Source organism: Echiichthys vipera, assembly GCF_963691815.1.
Source record: "Echiichthys vipera genome assembly, chromosome: 12".
NCBI classification, from domain to species: domain Eukaryota; kingdom Metazoa; phylum Chordata; class Actinopteri; order Perciformes; family Trachinidae; genus Echiichthys; species Echiichthys vipera.
Genome location: NC_139837.1, coordinates 25,246,743 through 25,274,242, shown reverse-complemented (window position 1 = coordinate 25,274,242; position 27,500 = coordinate 25,246,743). Strand labels below are relative to the sequence as shown.

The following is a 27,500-nucleotide window of genomic DNA, read 5'->3' as shown; positions in this document are numbered from 1 at the left end:
AACATTCACACACACATACACACTCTCTCTCTCTCTCTAATCACATGCTCGCTCATTCTCTTTAATGTCGTCTTACTTCCTGATTAACTTAATGATAAAAGAAACACTGATATCATCTTCAATATTAGGAAGAGAAAATGTAATTACAATACTCATTTAATCAATTATCCCTACAGTTATGGTGCGAACATTAGCGTTCAGCCGTGTGTTTGTTAATCTGTGCTGGTGGAAATGGGTTTTTTATAATGACGGCACACACACACTGGGAGAGTGCTCTGGTTGAACTGGGAGGAAACGGTGGGAAATCGCTGCAGTCATGATTTATCATTAGAAAAATACATGCAAATGATGGTTAGTGCTTTACAGTTTAATGAAGTGATTTGTTAATCTTAGTTGTTTTTATTGAGCAGCGTTACTCCTTTAAATATCAGCCTGTGTCTGTTTGTGTGCAGCGACCATTTAAAGGCTTGCTGCACTCATTTCTCAATCAACAACTACTTACTACATGTTTACATTTTTTGGTGGTTATTACGACATATCAAACGAGACATGGCCCCCCGTCACCGAAACATGTGAACGCTTCTTCTTCTTTTTCATGATTAAGGTTTGATTTGAGGTTTAGATAGAGACACACCACTCTACAGCTGAACTGAGAGATGAAGATGGAGAGAACAGAGTGGAGGACAAGAGTGAGGGCAAGAAGAGGGGGGGGGGGTGAGAGAGCATGCAGAGGAAAAGGGGTGGGAGAGAGAGAGAGAGAGAGAGAGAGAGAGAGAGAGAGAGAGAGAGAGAGAGAGAGAGAGAGAGATTATGATTCCAAAGCAGTGGCCGGCATTTGTCTTCATTTGGTGTGACTGCCTTCATGCGTTATTATTAGTGACTGTCGGAGAGAGAGAGAGAGAGAGAGAGTGTGAGAGAGAGAGAGAGAGAGAGAGAGAGAGAGAAGAGAGAGAAAGAGAGAGAAGGAAATGAAGTGGGTTGGTTTTAAGAAAAGAGAGAGAGGACAACAAAAGAGGAACAGTGAGCTTTCGTTTTCCAGCATTGGGCGAGAAGGAGTCAGTCGCTGACAAACACACACACACACATACACACACACACACACACACACACACACACACACACACACACAAAAACACAGAGAGGCTGTTACATTGGAGGCGGTCCGGTACATGACATCTATTTTAAATATTTGTCCTGCTCAGGGAGATGATGGAAGGTCAATGAACTCCAAACAAACACACACACACACACACACACACACACACACACACACACACACACACACACACACACACACACACACACACACACACACACACACACACACACACCAAATTGCCTCAGCTGGCATCAAGAGCGATTCTTCACCCATTTTTTCCTGTAACTTTCAGCTCAGTGAATTGAAGCAGCCGCAGGGGGAGTCTCAAGTCTTTTGTTTACATTTGGGACACAAGTTTCAAACTCTCCTGTTAACGTCTGGTGGACACGGGCTGGTGTCATTTGTCTGGGTGGAGAAAGAAAGGTCTTTACTCACCTGGGACACACATGAAATTATTTTTTAAAACTATTGTTGAGGTTAAGTTTAGACGACACAAGGTGACGGTTAAGTTTAGACGACTAAAGGCGACTGTTAAGTGTAGACGGCACAAGGTGACGGTTAAGTTTAGATGACACAAGGTGACTTTTAAGTTTAGACGACTAAAGGCGACTGTTAAGTTTAGATGACAAAAGGTGAAGGTTAAGTTTAGATGACAAAAGGTGAAGGTTAAGTTTAGTCACTAAAGGTGACGGTTAAGTTTAGCCACTAAAGGTGACTGTTAAGTTTAGTCTCTAAAGGTGACTGTTAAGTTTAGTCCCTAAAGGTGACGGTTAAGTTTAGTCTCTAAAGGTGACTGTTAAGTTTAGATGACAAAAGGTGAAGGTTAAGTTTAGTCACTAAAGGTGACGGTTAAGTTTAGCCACTAAAGGTGACTGTTAAGTTTAGTCTCTAAAGGTGACTGTTAAGTTTAGTCTCTAAAGGTGACTGTTAAGTTTAGTCTCTAAAGGTGACAGTTAAGTTTAGTCTCTAAAGGTGACTGTTAAGTTTAGTCCCTAAATGTGACGGTTAAGTTTAGTCACTAAAGGTGACTGTTAAGTTTAGTCCCTAAAGGACTTGGTTGAGATCAGATAAAGGTGGGGGTTTGTCTTAGTTCTTCCAGGACATGAACACCTACAGCATCTCTCTCTTCTGTTTCGATCTCCCTCTCAACCCCCCCCCCCCCCTTCTCTCTCTCTCCCTGCCTCTCTCTCTCTCTCTACCCCCCCCCCCCCCCCCCCCCTCGTCCTCTCACATCTACCGTCTCTTCAGCAGCGCCCTCAGAAGGATCTCTGTCCTGAAACGGCTGGCACAAACTAGCGCCTCCATCCGTCGTGAAACTAGCGCCCTGAGACTCTTCAGATTAGCTTCGACATGTTGCGGCCGACCAATGAGATCTTGACTTACACAGCTCAGACTCAGTCTCACTTGACCTTCTCTCTCGTCTCATTTCCAGTTTAACAAATGAACTCATATTGACGTTCAGTGTTTTTCTCCGTGTGTGTTCCAGTTATGAATCCATAAACCAGCAGCTCTCTCTGTTTCCTCCCCATTAATGATTTCTCTGTATAATTTGCTGCAGATAAAGTGCTCCCGGACTGAAAATGATTTCCTTTTTTCTAAATCTCATTAAGATGACTCTTTTCCTCTCGTTCCTCCCTTTAGGTTTTATTCTTTCTGGGCTTTTTTTTTTTTTGAACAAGCAGCCCCCTTCCAATCAAATAAATCCTCCTCTTGTTCAACTTCTGTCTTCTCCTGCTGTTTTCATCCCTTGTGATGTAATTCCTCTTCTGCAAACACACAGCGAGTGATGCACACGGGCATACAAATGTAAAATCATGCGCACAGGCGTGTTCAAATGCACATACACGCACAAAATCACAGGTGCACATGCAAGTGTAACATCAAAATAAGACACAGGCAGGTAGGACTGCTGCATGAAAGCCTCTTCCCTCCTCCAGCTCGTCTCTCTAACCAGCTGATTTAGTGCTGAGGCACGTACTGGAGTGGAAAACAAACGGCCCCAGCAGCAGCGGCGGCGGCGGCGGAGCGAGAGGTTATGTTTGACACACTGCTAACTCTCACGGTAAAAATTTAAAGAGACCTGGTTTACAGCGGGCATCCAACGCCTGGAGAATAAAGGCGTTTGTGAGCCTGCAGAGAGTCCAACAGCGGGAGAGCAAACGCCCTCCCGCTGCAGTAAACCCCACCCGTCTGCCGCTCCACGCAGGGCAAAACAAACAGTGTCAGGAGCATGTGGAAGCTCCGTTTGATCCAGATCTGCTCAGATGTAAAGGAACACTCACACACTGCACTGTGAAAGGCAGGGAGGTGGCAGTCCGGTCATGTTTGTGGAGAGTGTGATCACAGGTACGTTTACGTCTTCATTCCTCTCTGTACATGATCTTTTTTAAAGCGTAAAGTGACCATTTAAAATCAACACGGCTCACAAGAGTCAATGCTTTTTTGATCAATAACACAATATAACACAACCGCATCCTTTCTGAGGCTGAACACTGTCCTGGGAAGACCTCTGTGGTTGTGGATGTCTTCTGACGTGTGTTCACTTCCCTTTTGATCTGGACTCTTCTTACTGTGTTTCACTGTACTGTGTTCAGTCACATCGTTACCTTATTATTGGGTTTGATGTGGACTACAAGACTGACGGCTGAGAGCAGAGAAGATCACGACTAACCGGACCAGACAAAACCAAAAACAAACCAGGCCGGACCAGGAGAAAAACACAGACCAAACCAAATGTTTTCAGACCAAATACCCAAGATAACACAGACCAAACCAAACCAGGCTAAAGGAAACCACAGAATCAAACAAAAAACAAAACGAAAACAGAACAACAATCCAGACTCAACCAAATGAAAAACACCGAAAACAGGACCAGATCAGAACAAACCAAAGCAGAAAAGGCACAAACCAAAACCCAGAAACACTTGGTTCTACCTGACTAGTGTCGAATCCTGTTGAATCTGTCATTGGGTTTTTTGTAGTAACTTTGAGCCGTTTTGCATCTATTTTAAGTCGTTTTGTGTTTGTTTGTAGTAACTTTGAGCCGTTTTGCATCTATTTTAAGTCGTTTTGTGTTTTTTTGTAGTAAGCTTTATAAAACTGCCATACTTCTGAATGGTGTTTTTGGAGGGCTGTTTAGGTTGACAGAAACATTGACATGATACAGTAAAGGAGTAAACGAGTTAGCCTGCGAGCTAATGAGGGTTACAGACACTAGACAAATGCTAGAGAGACGACATTGTATAAAGATCTATCAATTCAAAAGACAACGTGACTCACTGGACAAAACAAAACGGCTCCCCGACTTCAAAAACGTCTGTTGAAGAGCAGCCATGAACCAAACGAGACCAGACCAATCCAAACCGAACAATGCCAAACAAGATCAGAGGAACCTGGACCAGACCAGACCAGACCGGACCAGACCGGACAGGACCAGACCGGACCAGACAGGACCAGACAGGACCAGACCAGACAGGACCAGACCAGACCGGACCAGACCAGACAGGACCAGACCGAACCAGACCAGACTGGACCAGACCAGACCAGACCGGACCAGACAGGACCAGATCAGACTGCATGAGATGCTGAAACTAGAACACACACACACACACACACACACAGAAAACAGATCGGTGACGGGAGTGAAGCCATAACCTTCCCCTCCCTACCCACAATCCCTCTGGGGTTTGCCCTCGCCAGCTGCTGCTGCTGCCTCCCTGACTGAGAGCCCGACACACACACACACACACACACACACACACACACACACACACACACACACACACACACACACACACACACACACACACACACACACACACACACACACACACAGTGTAGACAGACAAATTGAGAGAAAAACATGGGAAGAGAGAATACAGGGAAGAAAGGATGAGAGAGAACGACACCAGGAGTGAATGAGGTGAGAGAGAGAGAGAATCATGGAGGCGTTTCCCATTTGATTAGAGCAGATTTCTCTGTTGGATTGTAGTGATTATGCAGGGTGACAGAGCCAGGTGACTGAGCTATGCCAGCCGTCACGCACGCACGCACGCACGCACGCACGCACGCACGCACGCACGCACGCACGCACGCACGCACGCACGCACGCACGCACGCACGCACGCACTCACACACTCACACACTCACACACTCACACACACACACACACACACACACACACACACACACACACACTCACACACTCACTCACACACTCACTCACACACACACTCACACACACACACACACACACACACACACACACACACACACACTAATAAACATGTTCATGACACTGCAACACACACACACACACACACACACACTAATAAACATGTTCATGACACTGTAACACACACACACACCTCTGCAGACACACACCTCTGTTAATGTGAACACGGCACATGGGTTTCACATCCTGTCTGACGTCCCACCGGTTCTCTCAGAGGGTTTTTTTCTTTTTCTGGATTTTTTTGACAGCAAATGAAAGCGCCACAACAACGAGACATGACGCAACAAACAACCAATCAGAACAACAAGACGCCGGGAATGGGATGATACGGAAACACACAAAGACGAGGCAGAACAACATGATACTAATATGAGAGTGACACACAACAACAACAAGGGAGAGCATAAGACTAAATGATCTGCAGGACATGACACAGAAACTCAACTCACTGTCCCATTATTATTTTGATTATTTCTTATTGTTTTATGTTTCTTTCTCTCCAAAAGTTATTATTATTATTTGTATTATTATTATTATTAGTAGTAGTAGTACTATTAGTGAAATATTACAACAAAAGGTGACGGTTAAGTTTAGACAACAAAAGGTGACGGTTAAGTTTAGACGAAAAAAGCTGACGGTTAAGTTTAGAAGAGAAAAGGTGACGGTTAAGCTTAGACGACAAAAGGTGACGGTTAAGTTTAAACAACAAAAGGTGACGGTTAAGCTTAGACGACAAAAGGTGACGGTTAAGTTTAAACAACAAAAGGTGACGGTTAAGCTCAGACGACAAAAGGTGACGGTTAAGTTTAAACAACAAAAGGTGACGGTTAAGTTTAGACGACAAAAGGTGGTGGTTAAGTTTAGAAGACAAAAGGTGACGGTTAAGTTGAGACGACGAAAAGGTGACGGTTAGGTTTAGACGACAAAAGGTGGTAGTTAAGTTTAGAAGACAAAAGGTGACGATTAAGTTGAGATGACGAAAAAGGTGACGGTTAAGTTTAGACGACTAAAGGTGACGGTTAAGTTTTAGCTCTCATATACCATCTTTAAGATATCCAGGGTGCAGCAAATCACATTCACACATCTTTACATACTCTCCTTTCATTGGCTCATCTGCAACACTTTCACCTCAGTTTGTGTTTCTGTTATTTTGTCCAACTGATGGAAACCAGCCACTGATCAACAAAGTTACCTGAACTGTAAAAAAATAGAAGAGGGAGAGAGGGATGTGAGGATTGAAGAAAAGAGGAGAAAGGAAGTGGAGAGGAAACGACAAAGTCAAAGCATTTTGGAGAGAAGAAGAAACAGAGAAGAAAAGAGAAAATCCCCTGTCTTCTCTGTGACAGTAAAACCATTAATCCACATGCTCACAACCTTATAATGAAATTATTCGACAGAATCCGCTTACACTGTGTGTGTGTGTGTGTGTGAGTGTGTGTGTGTGTGTGTGTGTGTGGGCAGATTAATTTTGTGTGGGGTGAGGACTCACTCTATCCTGCTTCTGGAGAGGAGGGAAGGTTTCACATCTCAGCCCTCCTCCCAGATACGCGTCAGTAACACACACGCCCTTACACATGCACACACACAGACACACAGACACACACACACACACACACACACACACACACACACACACAGGCAGACTAAAGCATGACACACACACACACACACTTCTTGGAGGAACAAATAAATGTGGTAACGCACATCAATAGATATGCAATTACACACTCGCAGTCATAAACAAATGAACACACACACACACGCACACACACACAGAACAAACCGACAGAAGGACAGAGATATAATCTGATCGTCTATTCATTGTTGCCATTTGTTCAATTGTCACTTTGGCTTTCGAGTGATGCTCTTTCACACACACACACATACACACACACACACACACACACACACACACACTACTCAATACAAACCAAAGTATTCAGTTACTATTAATCGTTTTTCTCCTTCTACACACATAAAAAAACCGGAAACATCATTTTTTTAACTCATTGTTCATCACATTTTTGTGCATTCATTTCATACGATATCCTACAAACCTGTGGATGAGAAACGTTGGAGAAGCCCAAGGATACACAGACACAGGAAGTAACTCGGAGGAGCTTCTAAAACATCTCCGGCTGAACCAAATCAACGAGCCGAAAGAGGCTAAAAACCTCCAGAGAGGAGATGATTCTACATTCACAACATTCAACACTGTGATTTAAACATATTCATTTGATCCAGTTTGAATGGGAGACACTTTTGGCAAAAATCAACATTTGGTCAATTTTGAGATTTATAATTTATTTTATTCATTTGACTTCACTTTGTCTGTTTGTGTCTGTAGATTTCTCCTAAATTCATCAAAAGTTAACATTAGATAATGCCTCAATTGCATAAACAAAACATTTAAGAAATTTGTCATACAAAAAATGAATCATCTTAATGTCAGAAATAAACTGGGTTTCCAGCTGATATCTACATTATTTTTTTCACCTGCAAATAATACAAAACGGTAATTAGTGCGGCTTGAAAATATTCCTATCCCAAGGACGTGTTATGAGACATTGGGGCCCCTGGGCACAGACATGTCAGAGGCCCCCCTCTCAGTCTACAGGAACAGGACACCAGACTCAAAGAGTCCACTTTTAGACATTTTGTGGTCCCTTTGTTTCTTTTTGTGCTCATTTTACATCCATTAATAGTTGCTTTGTACGTCTTTGTAACAGTTTTGCATCTATTTTAAACCATTTTGCATCTTTTTGTGGTGGTTTTGAATCTGTTTTAAGCCATTTTGCATCTTTTGTTGTGGTTTTGCATCACAAATTCAAAGAGTTGAATTTCTTATTTGGTGTCCCTTTGTGGTCGTTTTCCTTTTATGCATCCATTTTAGTTTGATGTTTCTTTAAAGTCGCTTTGTGTTTCTTTTTTTAGTGGTTTTACTTTTCTCTGGGGTCGTTTTTTTGTCTCCTGTTGCTTTTAAAAGTCTTATTTTGTAAAAAGTGGAAGTATCAAAACACTCAATCCTCAGCGAAATGCACACAGCCCATACTCACTGTGAAACTGTGCCTTTAAACGAGCCCACAGGACTTCCTGTCCCATTGCGATGTCACGACTATACTACATATAGGTAGAAAGTGCTGTTACAGTGTCTTCACAGTCATGTGCGACTGCAGTGGTTGTGCAGAGATACCAAGAGCGCAGATACAGAAGACCCCGAAAACACAGGTATGTTCAAAAAGAAAGTGTTTTTGAACATTAAAACATGTAAACGTGTTGGAGTAGGAACTCAAAAATACAAATACGCATCATTGTGGGTCATTTGTAGTCATATACAGTATGTTGGTGCATGTGTATGTTTTTGATGATTTTGCGTCACTTTCAGTCATGTATTTAGCGTCTCTTGTGGTCGTTAGCAACATTTGGTGTGTCTGGTTGCCGCTTCAATAATGTGTCCATGCTTTGAGCAATATGTTCTTAGTTTCTCACTGTTTTTAGAGTTTGGGGGATTGTTGATATTACGTCATATAACAGCGTTTAAATTTTGCCGCCTGCATACTTTGGTCTTTCTGACCTTTTTCATTCTCTCTCTTTTTTTTAATTCCCTCGTTCTTCCCCTTCCTGTTCTCCCTCTCTTCCTCCCTCTCTGCCTCTAAGCCTGTTGAAATTCAGTCCGTCTCTCAAGGTTGTTAACTCTCTCTCTCTCTCTCTCTCTCTCTCTCTCTCTCTCTCTCTCTCTCTCTCTCTCTCTCTCTGTCTCTCTCTCTCATCAGCATCACGTCGACCAGGGAGGGGGTCAAAGTTCAGGGCAACCCGCCTGCCTCCGTGGTCCTCCCACCGGACCGCTTGATTGACAGCAATCAGGACTAACCTCCCCTCTCTCCCTCGCTCTCTCCCTCGCTCTCCCCTCCCTCCCTCCCTGCACCTGTCAAGACAAAGTGGCTACTTGTGTGTGTGTGTGTGTGTGTGTGTGTGTGTGTGTGTGTGTGTGTGTGTGTGTGTGTGTGTGTGTGTGTGTGTAGACCATTTCCACTGTCATTTTTAATTATCCAAATGATATTCAGCTTCAGACACCCCTCCCCTCTAAAACAAAAAAAAACCTCCCATAATCCCCCAGTCCACCCTCCCGACAGATGCTGTCAGGAGGGCACCGTCGCGCCGCCATTAGCATAAGAGCGTGTTTGTTTAAAGAGCCCGTCCCGCCTATAAAATCAAACAATTAGAGATGCAGACAAGCCTCGGCCTATTGACTGCATAAATAATAAGACCCTGCACTCCTCTGTTTTCCCTTTCTTTTTCCCTTCACCTTCATTTTTTTCCCTCCGTCTTTGGCTATCTGGACGTTTCGTTTATTGGTCCAGACCTCTTTTCTTCCCTCCCTTCCCCTCCGTCCGTCCGTCTCTCTGCAGTTATTCCCACAGCTAATGAACCTGCCGGACCTCACAGGAAGTCAGAAAAAAGGAGGGGGATTGTGGGTAATCAGGAATGCAAGGCTCGACGCTCACTGCCGTGACCTTTAGTCTCGCCGCCGCCGGGTCACGCCAGGCCTCTGGAGTCATCTGTGCATGCAGTGCTGGTGAAAGCTGCATCCCGGCATGTGCGTGTGTCTGTATGTGTGTGTGTGTGTGTGTGTGTGTGTGTGTGTGTGTGTGTGTGTGCGTGTGTGTTCGCTTTTGAATATGCAGGTTCTTAAAAATTCATCTCAAGGCCTGGAGTTCAATGCTCAGAGAGGGAGTGAAATATATGTGTATGTGTGTGTGTGTGTGTGTGTGTGTGTGTGTGTGTGTGTGTGTGTGTGTGTGTGTGTGTGTGTGTGTGTGTAATTAGACACGAATAAATAATCTGAGCCACACTTCACTTATCATATTTTAATATATATTTAAATACATTGTGTGTGCCTTGATATATCTAAGAAAGCAGGTACTCTTTCTGTGAATTTGAAGGTTTCCGGATGTTTACGCTCTGTCTGCACTTAATATAATCAGATCAGTTTTAAGACACTTGCATTCACACGGGGTAACGGTCGCCATTAGGATGCTCTGGGAGTCCCAACAAAACTGCAAAGTTACGTTTAAGGAAAAGATTGGGGTTTTGTGACATAGCCCTCTGCGTTTGGCTGATTGATGGACCAGGGTGCCAAACCCACCGTGCGTAGTCATTTTGTTTGTCTTTGGGGTCATTTTACGTCTATTTTTTGTTGTTTTGTATGTCTTTGTACTTGTTTTGCATCTAGTTTTAGCCATCCGGCATATTTTTGTAGTGGTTTTACATTTGTTTTTAGTCATTTTGCATGTTTTTGTGGTGGTTTTGCATGTATTTTCAGTCATTTTGTATGTTTTTGTGGTGGTTTTGCATCTATTTTTAGTCATTTTGTATCTTTGTGTGGTGGATTTGCATCTATGTTAGACATTTTGCATCTTTTTGTGGTCATTTTACATTTTACATTTGGCTGTTGTGTGTATATGTGTGGTCATTTAGCATCTCTTTGTGGTCATATTGTGTTTTCTTTTCAGCAACATGTTATAAGTCAACATGCTGAAGCAGTGGGGCGGTCTTTTAAAATGAGGTGTGTCAGTCAACTCCTTACTGTTTTCCACTTCCTGTCTGTGCACCTGCCTCCCTCTCAGATGCACACAGGCATATTACCTCCGCAAGTCATATTCCCACAATGCACCAGGAGCTGCAGATCCGTCCTGTCACCCTCCCCCTGCGCCCCTGGCCCATTCACTTCTCCACTTCTAATTTTTACCTACGGTGACACTCATTGGTTGACACCTTGATTGACGGGCTGACAGGAAGCGGATTCGTGTCTGTGCGGCGCCGCTGTCGTCTTTGATTTCCCCTCATCGCCTTGACAACACACGGGCACCTCACAACTGTTTTGCACGCCACAGAGTGAAGCGGTGGGTGAACAGCTGCAGGTGAACGACTTCAGTCACATCAAACACACAAACTGCTGATGTTCACTGCGTAGTGCTATTTAGTTTGGATTGGAAGTTGTACATAAAGTATTCATCGTTAACTGCATACGATTACAGATGTATTCATTCAGATATGTTGGGAAATTGAAACTAACAGAGTATTATTTTATTCATTCCTTTATCAGACAAATAAACTGTGAATTTAATAAAGTTCAACAAGAAACATTTAAATGCACATGTGCTGATGTTGCTGTCAAAGACGTGTGTGTGTTGTTCTGTGACTTCCGTGCCATGAGTGAGTGGTGTGGGTGAGTGTGTGTGTGTGTGTGTGTGTGTGTGTGTGTGTGTGTGTGTGTGTGTGTGTTACGGATGAAAGCCTCAGAACAACGTTGGAGATATACAATAAACCGTCTATTATAGCAGGACGGGGCCCGTCAGCTTCCATCACTCTGACTCTCACTGTGTGTGTGTGTGTGTGTGTGTGTGTGTGTGTGTGTGTGTGTGTGTGTGTGTGTGTGTGTGTGTGTGTGTGTGTGTGTGTGTGTGTGTGTGCGCGTGTGTGTGTGTGTGTGTGTGTGTATGTGTGTGCGTGTGTGTGTGTGTGTCTTTGTGTCTGTGCGTGTGTGTGTGTGTTATTACTCTTTGTATTATAAATTGTTAAATCTCTCTTCTCTCTGTCTCTCCCTCTCTTGTCTCCTTCCCTTGTCTCCTTCTCTTGTGTCCTTGTGTCTCTCTCTCCCCTCCTTCTCTTGTCTTCTCCTCTCCCTTTTGTGTCCTTCTCTTGTCTCCTTCTCTTCCTCTCCTGTCTCCTTCTCTTGTCTTGTCTCTGTGCTGTAGATGGACAGGTTGTCCTCGACACACAGTGTGTGTGTGTGTGTGTGTGTGTGTGTGTGTGTGTGTGTGTGTGTGTGTGTGTGTGTGTGTGTGTGTGTGTGTGTGTGTGTGTGTGTGTGTGTGTGTGTGTGTGTGAACAGGTGTGTCTCTCCTCCCTGCAGACACGTCGTCACACCAGGTGCTCCGTCAGGCTGTTACACACACACACACACACAAACTCACTCACTTTCTTCCTCTTTGTCTCGTCCACAGTTCCCTTTCTGACTTTAGTAAAGAATAAACACACACACACACACACACACACACACACACACACACACACACACACACACACACACACACACACACACACTCTTCATCAATCACTCTCTAATTGTTCAACACATGCACACAGTTTCTTTATTGCAGCCCTCCGCCCCTGTGTTTAATGAGTGTCCGTCTGTCCGCCGTCTCTTCATCTTCAAACACCACATGGTGTTTTTAGAAACACCAAACGTCAGTCTGCTCTTTAAAGTCCACAAACACTTTCACTTCATCAGCAACAACTCAACTTCCCTCTAACTTCCTGACCTGCTCGACCCAACACTGGGGCCTTCAACGCCGTGGAAAAGAGAATCCGTACAAACACTTTCTTCCCACCATCAAGATTCTCCCTTATTATTCCTTTTTATAAAACATTTTCACACCTTTTTGTTTCTAACTCTTTACAGTGGTGATGCTCGTTGATCCGTGGATGCTTTGTGGTGGCGCTGGGTGATTTTCATCACCACTAATGTGGAAAATATTAATAATATTCTCTAAGAATGTGTAGAGAGCTGCTGCACTTTAGACACAAGGAACAGCAGCTTCATTAGTTCAGAAGCTCTTTACTCTTCACCTCTCTTGTCTCCTTGTCTCCCTCTCTTCTCGTGTTTCCTTGTCCCCCTCTCTTCTCTTGTTTCCTTGTCCCCCTCTCTTCTCTTGTTTCCTTGTCTCCCTCTCTTCTCTTCTTTCCTTGTCTCCCTCTCTTCTCCTGTTTCCTTGTCCCCCTCTCTTCTCTTGTTTCCTTGTCCCCCTCTCTTCTCTTGTCCCTTTCCCCCTCTCTTCTCTTGTTTCCTTGTCTCCCTCTCTTCTCTTGTTTCCTTGTCCCCCTCTCTACTCTTGTTTCCTTGTCCCCCTCTCTTCTCTTGCTTCCTTGTCCCCCTCTCTTCTCTTATTTCCTTGTCTCCCTCTCTTCTCTTGCTTCCTTGTCCCCCTCTCTACTCTTGTTTCCTTGTCCCCCTCTCTTCTCTTGATTCCTTGTCCCCCTCTCTACTCTTGTTTCCTTGTCCCCCTCTCTTCTCTTGCTTCCTTGTCCCCCTCTCTTCTCTTGTTTCCTTGTCTCCCTCTCTTCTCCTTTTTCCTTGTCTCCTTCTCTTCTCTTGTTTCCTTGTCTCCCTCTCTTCTCCTTTTTCCTTGTCTCCCTCTAATCTCCCCTTCTCTTGTCTCCTTGTCTCCTTCTCTTTCCTGAAACTCTCCACGTGATGGAGATGAAAGCAAGCGCTTCACTCATTTACCCTGACACCCACGCACACACACACACACACACACACACACACACACACACACACACACACACACACACACACACACACACACACACACACACACACACATACAGACACAGACACAACGTACCTGACAGCACAGCACGCATTGAGCTGTACATCCTCTCTCTCTCTCTCTCTTTTTCTCCCCCCCCCCCCCCCCCCCCCCTCTCTCTCTCTCTCCATTAAGCGTTATCAACCTCTCTGGCCTAATCTCTCTGAAATTAGTGTCTGGTCTCTACCACCTAAGTGACTGGCTGGCATTCATTAGCGCTTCGTTTTAGCCAAATCAATCATGGCGCGCCCCATCCACCACGCTTTCTTAAAATGTCATCCCCAAACTTCTCACAATCAATTAAGCGGGAGATTAATGAGGCCAATTTGCCGCCAACATGTCGGCCTTCCTCCGCTGCTGAAAGGCTACGCATACACACACGATGATGTTGAAACACACCTGGATGATATATGTACACAGAGGGCACGACACACACACACACACACACAGATAAATCCAATTATTTCCTGCAGGAAGTGTGTTTCTCCTGAGAAGTTGACTTCCTGTTTGGTAGTAATATTATTGTTATGATTTGGCTGTACGATATTACGATTCTGTGTGTGTGTGTGTGTGTGTGTGCATAGGTAATAAGCTTTGACCTTTTCCCTCATTAATCTTGTAATCTCTTTGACATCGATTCATCATTTTGTGGCTGTTTAAAGCACCCGGGCACACTTCTGTCTTCAGCTTTCATAATTACTTTATTTTTAGAAAACTCAAAAACTGACACAAAGAAGGTTGAGAGAAAGAAAACGTGCACGTTGGTCCTGCTGCTGTTGTTGTGTCACATTAAAAGCTTTTATTTTGAAGAAGCCACAGGAGGAAATGCAATTTATTTGTCAACAAGTTAGCAGAGCTTCATTAGCGTCGCTTTTCTGCAATAAAATCAATCTTCTCCCTGGAGCAAAAACATTATACTTCAGCTGTACTGGTTAAAGGATGCACAAAGTACACTTTTAGTGTGTAGTGCGTAGTGTGTACTTTCTCAAGTACTACTCGAGCATACTAAGTGTAAATAGTACTTAAGTACACCAATGAAAATCATGATTGTGAGCACTCAGTTTGCACTATAGGATACTTTTTTATAAACACTATAAAAACAGTTCATAAGGAATTTATAGCCTTTAAAAGTGCACTTCTTGTAACTTTACTTGAAATTATAGTGCACTTTAATAAAGCATACTGAGAGTGTATTACAAAGGAGTACACTAAATTACAACTAAGTATTTAGTGTTCTTTCTTTACAGTACATATAGTAAAATTTGCAATACACTTATTTACACTTATTTTATTAGTACTTAAAACAAACACTTTTTAGAAGTAAATGTTAAATATCCTTTAAATTAAGCACAAAAAGTAAAAGTAATAACTTTTGTATTTATTTTAGTAATATTCTGCTAAAGCTTCTTAATTTACTGTATATTTTCAAACAAAGGGCATCACACACACATACACACAAGCACGCACGCACACACTCACACACACACACACACACACACACACACACACACACACACACACACACACACACACGCGCGCACGCGCACGCACAGGTGAAGGGAGGCCCATATTGTTCATGTCACTTCCAATCTCACAGCTGCCTCAATCCGCCTCATATGGTTGTCATAGTGACTCTCCAGGGATTTTAACAATGTATTATGGGATGTCTAGTGTCTCGAGCTGCAGGATCAGAACACGGTATTAACACTCTCTCTCATGCTCTTTCACACACACACACACACACACACACACACACACACACACACACACACACACTGCTCGACGCGGTGGCGATGCTCAGCGCAGCGTGAGCGGATGCGCGGTGGCTTGTTCCAGCCTCGTGTTAACACTCACACATGACAACATGATGTGCAAAGCGGCGGAAGAGGAGAGTCGGTCGTCACGGTTACACACTCTCTCTCTGTCTCTCCCGTCTTCAGAGAAGAACAAACGCAACAACGAGGACTCATGATGCGGCTGCACTAATGCACGACCTTCTTCCTCCCGGTGATGCTCACGGCAGCGTTACGGAAACAGCTCCCTCTAGCTGCAAGCTTGACAGTGTCCACGCCCAGAGCAGCACACCATGTGTTCCCTAATGATGCTGTTTGTAGCTGAAATGTGAATCCAAATGGCTGCGAGACACAAGAGTGTCAGACTGTCAGTCTGAGAGAATCTAGAAGGTAAAGCCGAAAGAGAACTTTAAAGATGACAACCAGCCGGTTTGACTGCTGTGGAGCGAACATGCTCATGTGTGGCGGCAGTAGCTCAGTCCATAGGTGTCGCCGGTTCGAGTCCTTGTGTGGACCATGAATGGAGCGTGGACTGGTGACTGGAGAGGTTCCTGGGCACTGCAGAGGATCTGTTGGGCAGGGCACCAAACCCCTAACTGCTCGGGGCGCCGATCCATTGGCAGCCCCCTCGCTCTGACATCTCTCCATTAATTGCATGTTTATAGCTCCTGTTTGTGCATGTGTGTGTATTTCGGGCCTGTGTGTGTAACCTGGATAATAATAATAACAGAGTGAAAAAAATGAATTTCCCCTTCTTCTTCCAAAACACTGCTGACCTTTGGACACCACGGCAACATGTGTAACATGCACCAAAATACTAATCAGGAGAGTATTATTCCTACAATTAACAGCAGGAAAGGTCGGTGCCAGACAGCAGACAGACAGCATGTGGAGAACAGATGTAGAAGTGATTTAAAGTCACAGAGGAAGTAGTAGAGCTTTCTACTTCACTAAATGTATAATTAAAATGTCCTGCATTCAAAACCTTACGTAAGTCAAAGTGTTGTCGTCAAAATATACTTCAAGAAGAAAATGAAAAGTGGAGAAGGGCCCATAGCAGAGGATCAGAATTAGTAACAATAGTCAAGGCAACCGTATGTGAGTTTTTAAATGTGCAACCTTTCAGCAGATTTTCAGCAGGAAGTACCATTGAGGTTATTCTGGAGAATATTCTGGACGGTATTTGTCATTGTTTTGGATGGCTGCAATAATAATAAACACCCATAAAGCAGCATATACTTGAAAGTGTGACGGAAATTAAAATTAACATGTTTTGGCTTTAAAAGACAGGACAAACACATTGTTTCTCATCTTGTGATGCAGAAGTTCTGTATCTGGACATGCAACGTGTTCAGCTCTGGAAACACACTGAGGTGTAGTCCATCTCTGCATTAGCATGGTTTTAAAGCATTCCTTTTGATGTACACATGACACTGCCCCTTTGTTGTCCTATCCTGTGATAGTAGTGTGACTAATGTTACTGCCTTACTTTGTACGTCACCCAGCTGAATGCTGACTCATGTGTTCATGTTCTGTATTTAAGGTGAAAGTGCCCTCAGCTCTGGGTCTGTCTCTCTACCAGCCTGTGTGGTGTGAATACCGTAGACAGACCTTTTCCTGCAGAAAAATACTTTGAAAAAAAAAAAACATGGAGAGAAGCCAAGTTGTTAGGTGTCTAATCTTTGCTGGCGAACTTCTTCCATAACAATTGGCACCCCCAGATGGGACACAAACCCACAATCCCTGGCTTAGGAAGCCAGTACCTTCTCCATTAGGCCATAACAAAAGATATTCCCATAAGGTTAATTTAGAACTGATAAAAATATGCAATTAATCATGATTCAATATTTGAATTGATCGACAGCCCTAGTTCAGATAATATGGTCATATCGCCCGAGCCTTTTTGATGCTAATATTTTTGGACTTCTACTCGACTATAGCTGATTTTTGCAGCCTTAGAAATCAAAGCTAACATTTTCTACTCCTCAGTCATCAACAGCACTCGAAACTTTAATCGGCTTAATGTGATGGTCAGTGTCATAGTGTTTATCACTTTGTAATGAATTCTTCATATCTGTGAGGAACTTTTCTGTCGAGACACGATAAAGGGATAAAAAAACAGCTACAAGAAGATTAGAGAAGTGTGGGTTATTACACAGCCAAGGCTCACTGCTGTAAACCAGATCATCATCGTAATATTATTATTAATAATAATAATAATCAGCTGTGACTAAAACTTGTGCACATTTCTAGGTTTAACAAGACTTCTGGAGGTTTACAAAATCATCTCACACACACACACACACACACACACACACACACACACACACACACACACACACACACACACACACACACACACACTCACACACAAACACACACACAGATTGCCAGCCTCTATCAGCCGTGGTATCACGTCAGCCTGGTTGTGATGTTAAAAGCTCAGCCTTTGGGCTGTATGTTAAACAGATAAGGAGTGGAGCATGTTAGGGATTAAAACTACAAGACACACACACACACACACACACATAAACCCAAGGGAGCGAACAGCGATAACCCAGTCATTATCATACTTTCATAATTCCATTTAATAATTTAGCCTAGCCGCGGCGGCAGCTGGATGTTGAGGAATAATTGAAGTCGGCTGTGGTAAAAAAAAAAAATCTGAATCATGAGGAATAACTGCACTAATAATGTAAAGGTACATTAAGAGGAATAATTTAGCTTCAGAGAAGCTCAAAGGCAAATCATAAGGAATAATTCAGATAACAAAAATCATTTCTGAGACTTAATGTGACGGCGTTTGGACTGCATGCTGCTACATTCAGAAATAACAGAAAACAGAATGATGGAGTGCTCATATTAATTAATTATGCCTCGTTAATGAGAAATATTACGTTATTAATCTATGGTTTATCCTGTATGGTGGCCAGTTTAGGACAGGTTTTAAACTGGATTTTGTCAGCTTTGGTTTCATTTAAACTAAGCTGTAAGTTAAGATGAAGCTAAATGGTAACCATAGGTATCTAACTTCATTCATGCATTCATTCATTCATTCATTCATATCATATCTGACCTCATTTTCCTGTAAAATATTGGATCACCTGTTCAAACCTGTGAACCGGTGTCACGCCTGGTTTTATTTTGTTCTGTTTGAAGCAGACACACTCGCCAAAATAGAACATTAACCACTGGATTGGCACATGTGGGGGGACAAGTAAACATGCATTCAGGTCGCATAAAACCATGCTAATGTGTTACGTGCTAACAACACAAGCTTCCAAAAATGTAAATGTGTGAGGAGTATTGTGCACAATATGGAGGGGGTTTATGTGTGTGTATGTGTGTGTGTGTGTGTGTGTGTGTGTGTTTGCAGTAGATTGGTTCTGCATCATGTTAAATGTGAAGTGTGACGCAACCTTGAACATTTCCTACCTGTAAAATGTGGCTGCCCAGGTGAGGCTCGAAGATCTCTGAGGCGATGGCGCTGGTAGTCCTCCGTCGCTGGGCACCTATAGCTGAACACACACACACACAGACACACACAGACACACACAGACACGCGCATCACACAAACACACACACATACATACATACATACATACATACATACATACATACATACACACAAACACACGAGGAGAGAGAAAGCACAGGACAGGACAGAAGAAGAACGGTGAGACTCAGACACATTGATACGAGCAAAGCTACACACACACACACACACACACACACACACACACACACACAAACACACACACACACACACACACTAACGTTTATAGAGCCTAGCGTGACGAACACACATGGCACAGGACAAAAGGAACCAGTGAGGTCAGCATTTAACAGTGCGAAGAGTTAGCATCGTTAGCTCTCCTCACTGAAACCAACAGGAAACGCGGGCACAGGTCATAAGGTTTACGTGAGGAGTTAATAATGCTAACAAGGTTAATTCAGTGAAGCAAAAGTTTGAGTTCAAAATTATGAGACATTTTATGCAAGCAAACATGAGCGTCTTTGCATGCAGACGCAGCTTCATTATGGTGCTCGTCGATGTCAGCTGTTACATCTGGTCTGAGCATTTCAATGCGTCAAGCAGGAAAGGAGCAGACAAACTTTGACACTAAACAATGTTTCCTCCTCTTAATAAGGCTCTGATAAAGTTTCATAATGCTTTAGACAATACAGCATCAATAAAGTAGATAACATGCCATCAGAAACAATAAAACTCAAAGAACAAGGTCAGATAATAATATAATAATAGAGATGATGTGATAAGTTGAAAAAAATTAAAATGATAAAATCCTAAAATACTGTATGTAGTAAATTGTAGCAAAGTAGTAGTGATTTATTGGGCACAAAGCTCACATTCCCGCACGTGTTGTCAGACAAATAGACTTGGAAAAGCTTTACATTTACAACCCTGCGAGTAAAAAACATGTTTGCGGTCTAAACGGGGTGAGTTAAATTACGGAACGTCATCCTCTCCCACAGTGATGTGTGAACGGCCACACTCCACAGATGACACTGAAAGCACGTCACCTGTCCTGCTGCTGGGGTGAAGTTAGTTTGAAGTTGGATATCCAACTATCCAACTTCAAACTAACTTCACCACAGTCTGCTGCTGCAGTTTCATTACCCTTTGTGATATAATTTGGCTTTAATAACTTCAGGCACAGCCAAAACTAAAGAATCACAGAATGCAACGTCTGTGTTTAGCTCTGCTGCATAAACTATCAACGTTAGCTTGCTACTAATGATAGCTTGTTACTGATGTTAGCTTGTTACTAATGTTAGCTTTGCGAGTGATTCATTTTTAGATTGGCGTTCATTAAATTATATATTTTTGAAAAGTTTTTTTTGCTGGTGCTGCAACGTTTGTGACAAACATAATGAGCAGCCAATACAAAATACATGACTATAATACAATTAAAATATATCAAATAACAAGTGAAAACAGCAAATATACATCAAAATCAAGCATAATCCTGAATATATCGTCAGAATATCTACAGCCAGATGTTTCTGCATCCAAGTTATTTCAAACTTCTTTAAAATCCTCCAATGAGAGCAGGACCTGGAGTTTCAGGTGTGTCTGTAATTAGTTCAGGTATACTTTCTTTATTTACACGAGATTATAAACTGTCATTAGTTGGGACTTGGTGTAATTAAACAATACAGTTTCACTTCAACTCTATTTTATTATTTATTTAAACCATAAGAGACTTGATTTGCTGGGTTTGCTGCTTCCCTCAGAGACTTGAGACTTGACTCGGACTTGCAAAAAATGACTTGTTACCATCTCTGCTGTCCAGTCAGAGTTACCTTTTGTGTAATTGACTCAATTACAATACAATTCAATCCCAGTCAATGGAACACTCACAAGATGTCACTAAAATCACATCAAATCAAATCGCACTGTTGGCTGAATATCCTGATATATACCGTATCGTGAACTGACTATTGTGTATTGTGTATCGTGTATCGTATTGTATCGTATTGTGAATAAGTGTATTGCTACAGCCCTACTAATCATGCTACTGCAGAGGTTTGGGGATATTTTGAGCAGTATTAGCGTTTCGGATGTGTTCAGCACACCATCCCGAGCTAATCAGTGTTAGCCCTTTGGGGCTGTTAGCATCTCTCCGGACATTCTCTATACATGGTTGATCTTCATGGCTTATTTGATGTATTTTCATGCAGAAAAAGACCATGGGGTCCATTTATGCCGGACTTACACTTTAAAGGTCTACTGTGTAGGATTTAGTGTCATCTAGTGGTGAGTTAGAGACTACAACCAACTGACTACCACTCCCCCCCACCCTTCCCTTTCCAAGCGTGTAGTAGAAGCTACAGTGGCCTACAGGTACGGTCACGTTGCCTTTTTAATTCTCTATTTCTCTTTTTGTCGACGCTGATTCCTTCTCCCGTGGCGTGGCATAAGTATAAACTTGTGATGGAAAAAATCACAACACTACAGCACTACAGTATGATGTGTGAACAGCTGCATTCATTGTTTTGTGTTCCAATGTGAGGAGAGGGACCTTTCTCACAGTGAATATTGAACCGGCGAGACTGGGGATTATTTTGGGAACCCTGGAGATAACTACTTGTGTTTTCTAAATACAGTATATCACCATGACAACCGTTGCTGTTCAAATGCATGTTAAATGACTTGGCTCAGGAGGACTGCCCTCAGCGCATGTGAGACACTGATGTTGAAGTGTACTGTGTTCTCTTCTTGTACAAGAATAAATATTATTTTATTATAACTTTGAATTGATTCTTAACCGGTCTTGTTGTGTTACAAGTTTTCCTAACATCTTGCATTATGAACAAAAGTGCAGTGCACACTTTCAAATTTTGCCGGGGCAGTGAAAAGCGCCTCTCCCTGAGCTCCTTCTCCAGTCTTGCACAGTTATGCTGGCTCTGAGGGAAAACGCGTTAAGCTTTACCGGCAGCACAAAGTGCTTTATGTCCCTCTCAGCCGTTTAGAGATTTTTACAGATTGAGGACATGGAAGCTTCACTCCACTTCCAACGTTACGCAGTGTCCCTTTAAATTAGGAAAAAGTCGTCTGTAAATCTGCGGATAATTTTTTCCTGAAGTAGTGTCTCACTCTAGGACCAACAATGAGGAAGTAGTGACGATCATCCAGGTATTTTAAGACGCGGTCGATTAACTTTTTTGAATTCATGCGCCGCTGAACGGGGCTCCGCCTCCAGCGTTGTGTCCACCTTACATGCATCCATGTCAAAAACCACGTACAGGTATGGTTTGAGTTTGGCTTCTCTTGGTTACAGTGAGGGAAAAATTGTGGTCATGGTTCAAAGAAAGACAAAGTTGATGGTTGGTAGGACACGTGTTAAAAAGAATCTCAGTATGCTCGTCGAGCCAGAATTGATCTTTCTGAAGCCAAGTTGTCCCCCTTTGTGCAATTCATCACATGGAGACGACGCAGAAAAGATAGATGCAGTTCTTGGGAGGAGACCGGGGACACAGTTAGAAGAAAGCCAGGACGACATTATCAACCCGAAAACTGCAGCAGAGCACCACGATCAACAGTTCTGTGTTTAAAGGCAAACAAGCAGCAGAGAGATGATGGCAAGAGGGCGAGGATACCAAACAGGGAATCTCTCTCTCATTTATTCTCTTTTTCCTTTTTGTTTTCTCGCTATCCCTTTTATATTCTCATCCTTTCTATCTATCACTGTCTATGTCTGGAGAGTGAGAGGGAGAGAGAGAGGAAGACAGAGCGAGAGGCAGACAAGAGAGGGAAAAGAGAAGGAGAGAAATGGTTTATAGCTTTCTAAAATTTCTCCCTGAGGGCAAAACTCTCTCTACAGAGAAAAAAAACAGAAAGTACAACAGCCAGAGAGAGAGAGAGAGAGAGAGATAAATCTGCCCTCAGGTCAAACTGTCTCGCTCTCTCTTTTCCAAAAGAAGACAAAGTCAGAAAGTGTGAGAGACAGACAGGAAGAGGATTGTATTTATTTTATTTATCACCAGTATTCAATCTTAAACAAACTGAACATCAGCATCATTCAGCCATTAAAATAGGTCAAAAACTCAAACACATAGACACTCGTCCATTAAACTCAGGCAGCAAGAAACCGCGACAATTGACCAATGTTGTAGTGTTCTGGCTCCTTTTGTCGCACTCACACTGTCCATTTCGTGCTGCGCCCAGGCATGGCACGCTTGGTGGCAGTGGCCCGGTTTATATGCGTCTGTTCCCAGAGACGGACATTTAAAAAGATGCGCTGAACGGTTCGCGGCGTTTTGATGCAGAAGTGGAGAGTTTACTGCAGATTTGGACGGATGAAACGTTCAAAAACAGTCAGAGAAAACTAAATCCCTGAGGGGTGATGACGTATAAGCAAGATCATCATTTCAAGTCATGTGAGTATAATCGGTTAGTGCAAATGGTTGTATACAACTAGGGATGGGACATGCCCATCGTGATAAAAAAAAAACAACAACCTCACAATGAGTTGATCGTGGTGCATTTCAATTATCAGGACGGTCGTGGATATCCTCACGAGTGACTTGACAGACAGAGAATAAGAAGATGCCTTCTCATGTCTACATTCAACAGTCTTTATTTAATGAACTTCATCCCACATCACATTGGACCACAAAATGCACGTCTTGCACCAGTGTATAGTGCCAGTGCACGGAGTTGGGTGTCCTTAAAGTAGCAAAGAAAAGATAGGATAGGATTTTTCTGCATGTATAACTTTCCTGTAGGACACCAGTGTGTGTTCCCTCACAGACCTGCAAGTTTGAAGGCCGCCTTTTTTTCAGCTCGCTTTCTGCTACTTCTACTACGGAGACAGGCTGAACACAGTTCATCTGAACACAATATACTGCTGAGGACTAACTCAATCGATTCCAAGTCAAATCCAAGAATAGTTCCAGTCGATTCTGACACCGGATCAAGACTGAGTCCAAAGCAAATCGAGTCCTGTTCAAAGACCATAACAGGCAAACGTGTCTTTCTTCATGTTAAAACAGTGATAAAGGAGATCTATTACAACACTGATCTATCTTTTAACATCAAACTAATCAATGCAGAGAATTGAGGGAACGTTGTATACAACTGACCCCGAATCAGCAGCCATGGCACAACCTGACCAGCTACCAAAAGAATCCAACGTGACACCAGAGACGAAGATGAGCCCAAGACTCTTTGGGACCTGACTCAGAAGGAGCTACAGGGGAAAACAAACAGTTTCTTTAAACCATCTCTAACATGCAAAACGTCACGTGCAACATCAGAACGTGGAATGCATCACTTTCATATTTATTTATATTATTCATGACTCGTATATCTAACTGGATTTTAGTGCATGCATTTTTGCCTCACCTGCTGATTTTTGATAAAGGAGAGAATGTTTTAATATATGCATTAACCATACTGCAGAATCATCCAGTATCTCTTGTCTGGTCACGTTGGCCTTTGATACAGAACAATATAGTTATATTTGGGAAAAAGTCTTGGTCTGCGGAGGGAATATCCGCTTGGATAAAAACACTAAATGTGAGATTACACGTTCTTGCACAAAGATGGATGTAGTGGTTTGTTTCTGTTGAATGTGACGATCTTCTTTTGTATTTTTCTTCTGTTGTTGTTGCCTTTTCTTCTGTTGTTTTGTTTTATTCTTCTTTTCATGCATTTCAGTGTAAAGACAATATTGTTATTTAAGAAAATTCTCTCGCCTCGAGACAAAAGATAAAATACAGCGACACGAGCAAACAAAAGTGGGCCAGACCATGAGCGGAGAGATTATATATGCCAGAGAGTGAGACAGGTGGAGACAGGGAGGCAGGTGGAGACAGTGAGACAGGTGGAGAGAGTGAGACAGGCAGACAGAGGGGCATTAAAGCACTAAAAGAGAGATTTTTCTGCCCTGAGGTAATTTTCTCCTCTCTACACAACCTCCGTCCTCATCTCCCTGCAGACCTCATTACACTGAATTTAAAACACACACTCACACACACCCCTTCTGTTGGGGTTTTATTCTGTGTGGGGTTTTTTTTTGTTTTTTTTTTGTTTTTTGGGGGGGAGGTAATGTAGCTGAATTAGACTCAATTAATGATGTAATGAAATGCTCTTGTGAGCGAGAGCCTGTTATAAAAGTTGTGAGGAGAGGGGAGACAGGGGAGTAAGGGGAGACAGGGGGAGTGAAGGACTGAATCTGAATCTCATGGAAACATCAGACTCATTGATAGCAAAATAAATGTTGTGTTTTTAATGTCTGATCATCTGACAGAACCGTGTGGGCTTGAACATTTTGCTTTTTATAGAAAAGAGGATGAAAAACTTTGAGGAAATGTTTGCATTGAGTTGAGGAAGAAGAGGAGGGGAGGTGAGGAGAACATGAAGAAATTGAGAAATAAGAAGGGATGGGGACTGTGGGAAAGGAGGAAGAGGAACAGAGTGAGGAAGTGCAGAAGAGGAAGGATGTGATGAAGAGGAAGAGCAGGAAGTGATAGGTGAAGAAGAATAAAAGAGGAGGCTGTAGGAGAAATGGGAGGAGGAAAAAGGAACAAGAAAGAGAGATAGAGAGGGGAGAAGAGGAGGGGGAGCTGGAGGAAGAGATGAAGAGGAGGTGACAGGGAGTGGTGATGAGTAGGAACAGAGAAAGGAAGAAGAGGAGGATGAAGAACAGAACACAATCTGCACCATGACGCCAACCTCGCATGTCACAGCGGCGAGTTAAGATTCTCCCGAAGAGGAAGAGGAGGAAGATGAACACATGAAGGCCAGAGAATAACAATGACAGCCTCCGGTTTGGCCTCGCTGCCAGTAAACACAAGTGTGTGTGTGTGTGTGTGTGTGTGTGTGTGTGTGTGTGTGTGTGTGTGTGTGTGTGTGTGTGTGTGTGTGTGTGTGTGTGTGTCAGCTAGCCCCTCAAGCGACGCTCTGAGCGATCAGGCATCAGTGTGTATGTGTGTGTGTCCATGTTGTTTGTCTGCCATGAGGCCCCTGTGCTTGCAGCATGCACACACACCTATATATTTCCTGTTTTAATAATTAAAAGAATACAGAGTTCCTGTTTAACAAAAATCATATAAAAGATATAAAGTGAAGTAGGAAACAAGGGAGGGAGGAGAGAAAGGGGGAGAGATAAGGACGGAAGAGATGGATGCTGGAGGCAAGGATGGGAGAGGATGAGAGAGGAGGAGCGAGGATTTACAAAAAGGATACTTTCAAAATAAAGGAGGAAACCAGAATAGGAAGAGTGAGAGCTTAAGAGGAAAATAATAACTATGTATTACGCCGTGTTACGGCGCGTGTTGTTGTGGCCTCGGGTACCTACGTCACGTCCTGCTTAGAGTTATATCCAATCAGAAACCAGGCTTTCTATCAGGGGAGAAAAAGTCCCTGCTCTACAGCCGGGCCAACAGAAGCTCATACGGCCTTCAGGGGCGGCTCACATTCAAATTAGGGCTGTTTCCGCGAGGGAGACCCTCCGTATAACGGGTATTCAACTGTCATGAGACCACATGGCTAAAAAAATAACTTTTGCTTGTTGTCTGTTGTGGAAGTCCCAGATATATCGGTGTGTGTGTGTGTGTTTGTATGTGTGTGTGTGTGTGTGTGTGTGTCCGCAAATGGCTATGATCATGTTCCTCCAGAACTTAAACGCTGAGAGGCATTTGCGCCATGCAAAAAAATGTGTAGAGAACAAACACAAACTCATGAAGAAATAAAAAAGAGTTTCTGTGTGTGTGTGTGTGTGTGTGTGTGTGTGTGTGTGTGTGTGTGTGTGTGTGTGTGTGTGTGTGTGTGTGTGTGTGCAGTTGACCATCTTATTGGAAAGTCAATTTAACTTTGATCTCTCAAAGTCAAACATTACTGCAGTTGATAATTTATTTTCTTGTTTAATATGAAATTGGCAACAAACCAGCCATCTCCTTCTGTGTGTGTGTGTGTGTGTGTGTGTGTGTGTGTGTGTGTGTGTGTGTGTGTGTGTGTGTGTGTGTGTGTGTGTGTGTGTGTGTGTGTGTGTGTGTGTGTGTGTGTGTGTGTGTCTGTCTGTGCTGGAAGGTTGGATTAAAGGAGTAAACGACAACCTCCAGAGAGAACAGGTGTGTATTTGTGTATGTTTGAGTGTGCATGTGTGTGCTTGCTCGTGTGTGTGTGTGTGTGCATGTGTAAGTGAGAGAGAGAGAGAGATCATGTTTGTGTGAAAGAGAGAGAGAGAAAAGAGGGGCGATTGGTACTGTTACACAAATTGCCAATTCAATTAGCGGTAGATGTAAGAACACTAGAGAGAAAGTGTGTGTGTGTGTGTGTGTGTGTGTGTTTGCAAAAGAGAGAGAGAGGGGGCAGCCATTTTGGCAGAATGTCAGAGCCAATTTATCAAGACCTAACAAAGGACTTTGGGGATGAAGAGGGAGAAGGAAGGGGGAGGACTGAAGGGGAGGCGGGACAGAACAGCTGAGGGAGAGAAACATCGACAGGTTGATAGAGAGAAAGGAACGAAACA

The 27,500-nt window shown here is 43.0% G+C and overlaps 1 protein-coding gene across 1 annotated transcript in view; it reads right to left on the bottom strand.

Annotated features, from left to right (window-relative positions):
• The window catches only part of npas3 (neuronal PAS domain protein 3), a gene marked incomplete at both ends in the record, with an annotated part of 307,345 nt that overhangs the window by 121,941 nt on the left and 157,904 nt on the right, over nucleotides 1–27,500 (bottom strand). The window contains 1 exon segment of the mRNA XM_083924082.1: nucleotides 18,937–19,019. Coding sequence (XP_083780208.1) covers nucleotides 18,937–19,019 — 83 coding nt within the window.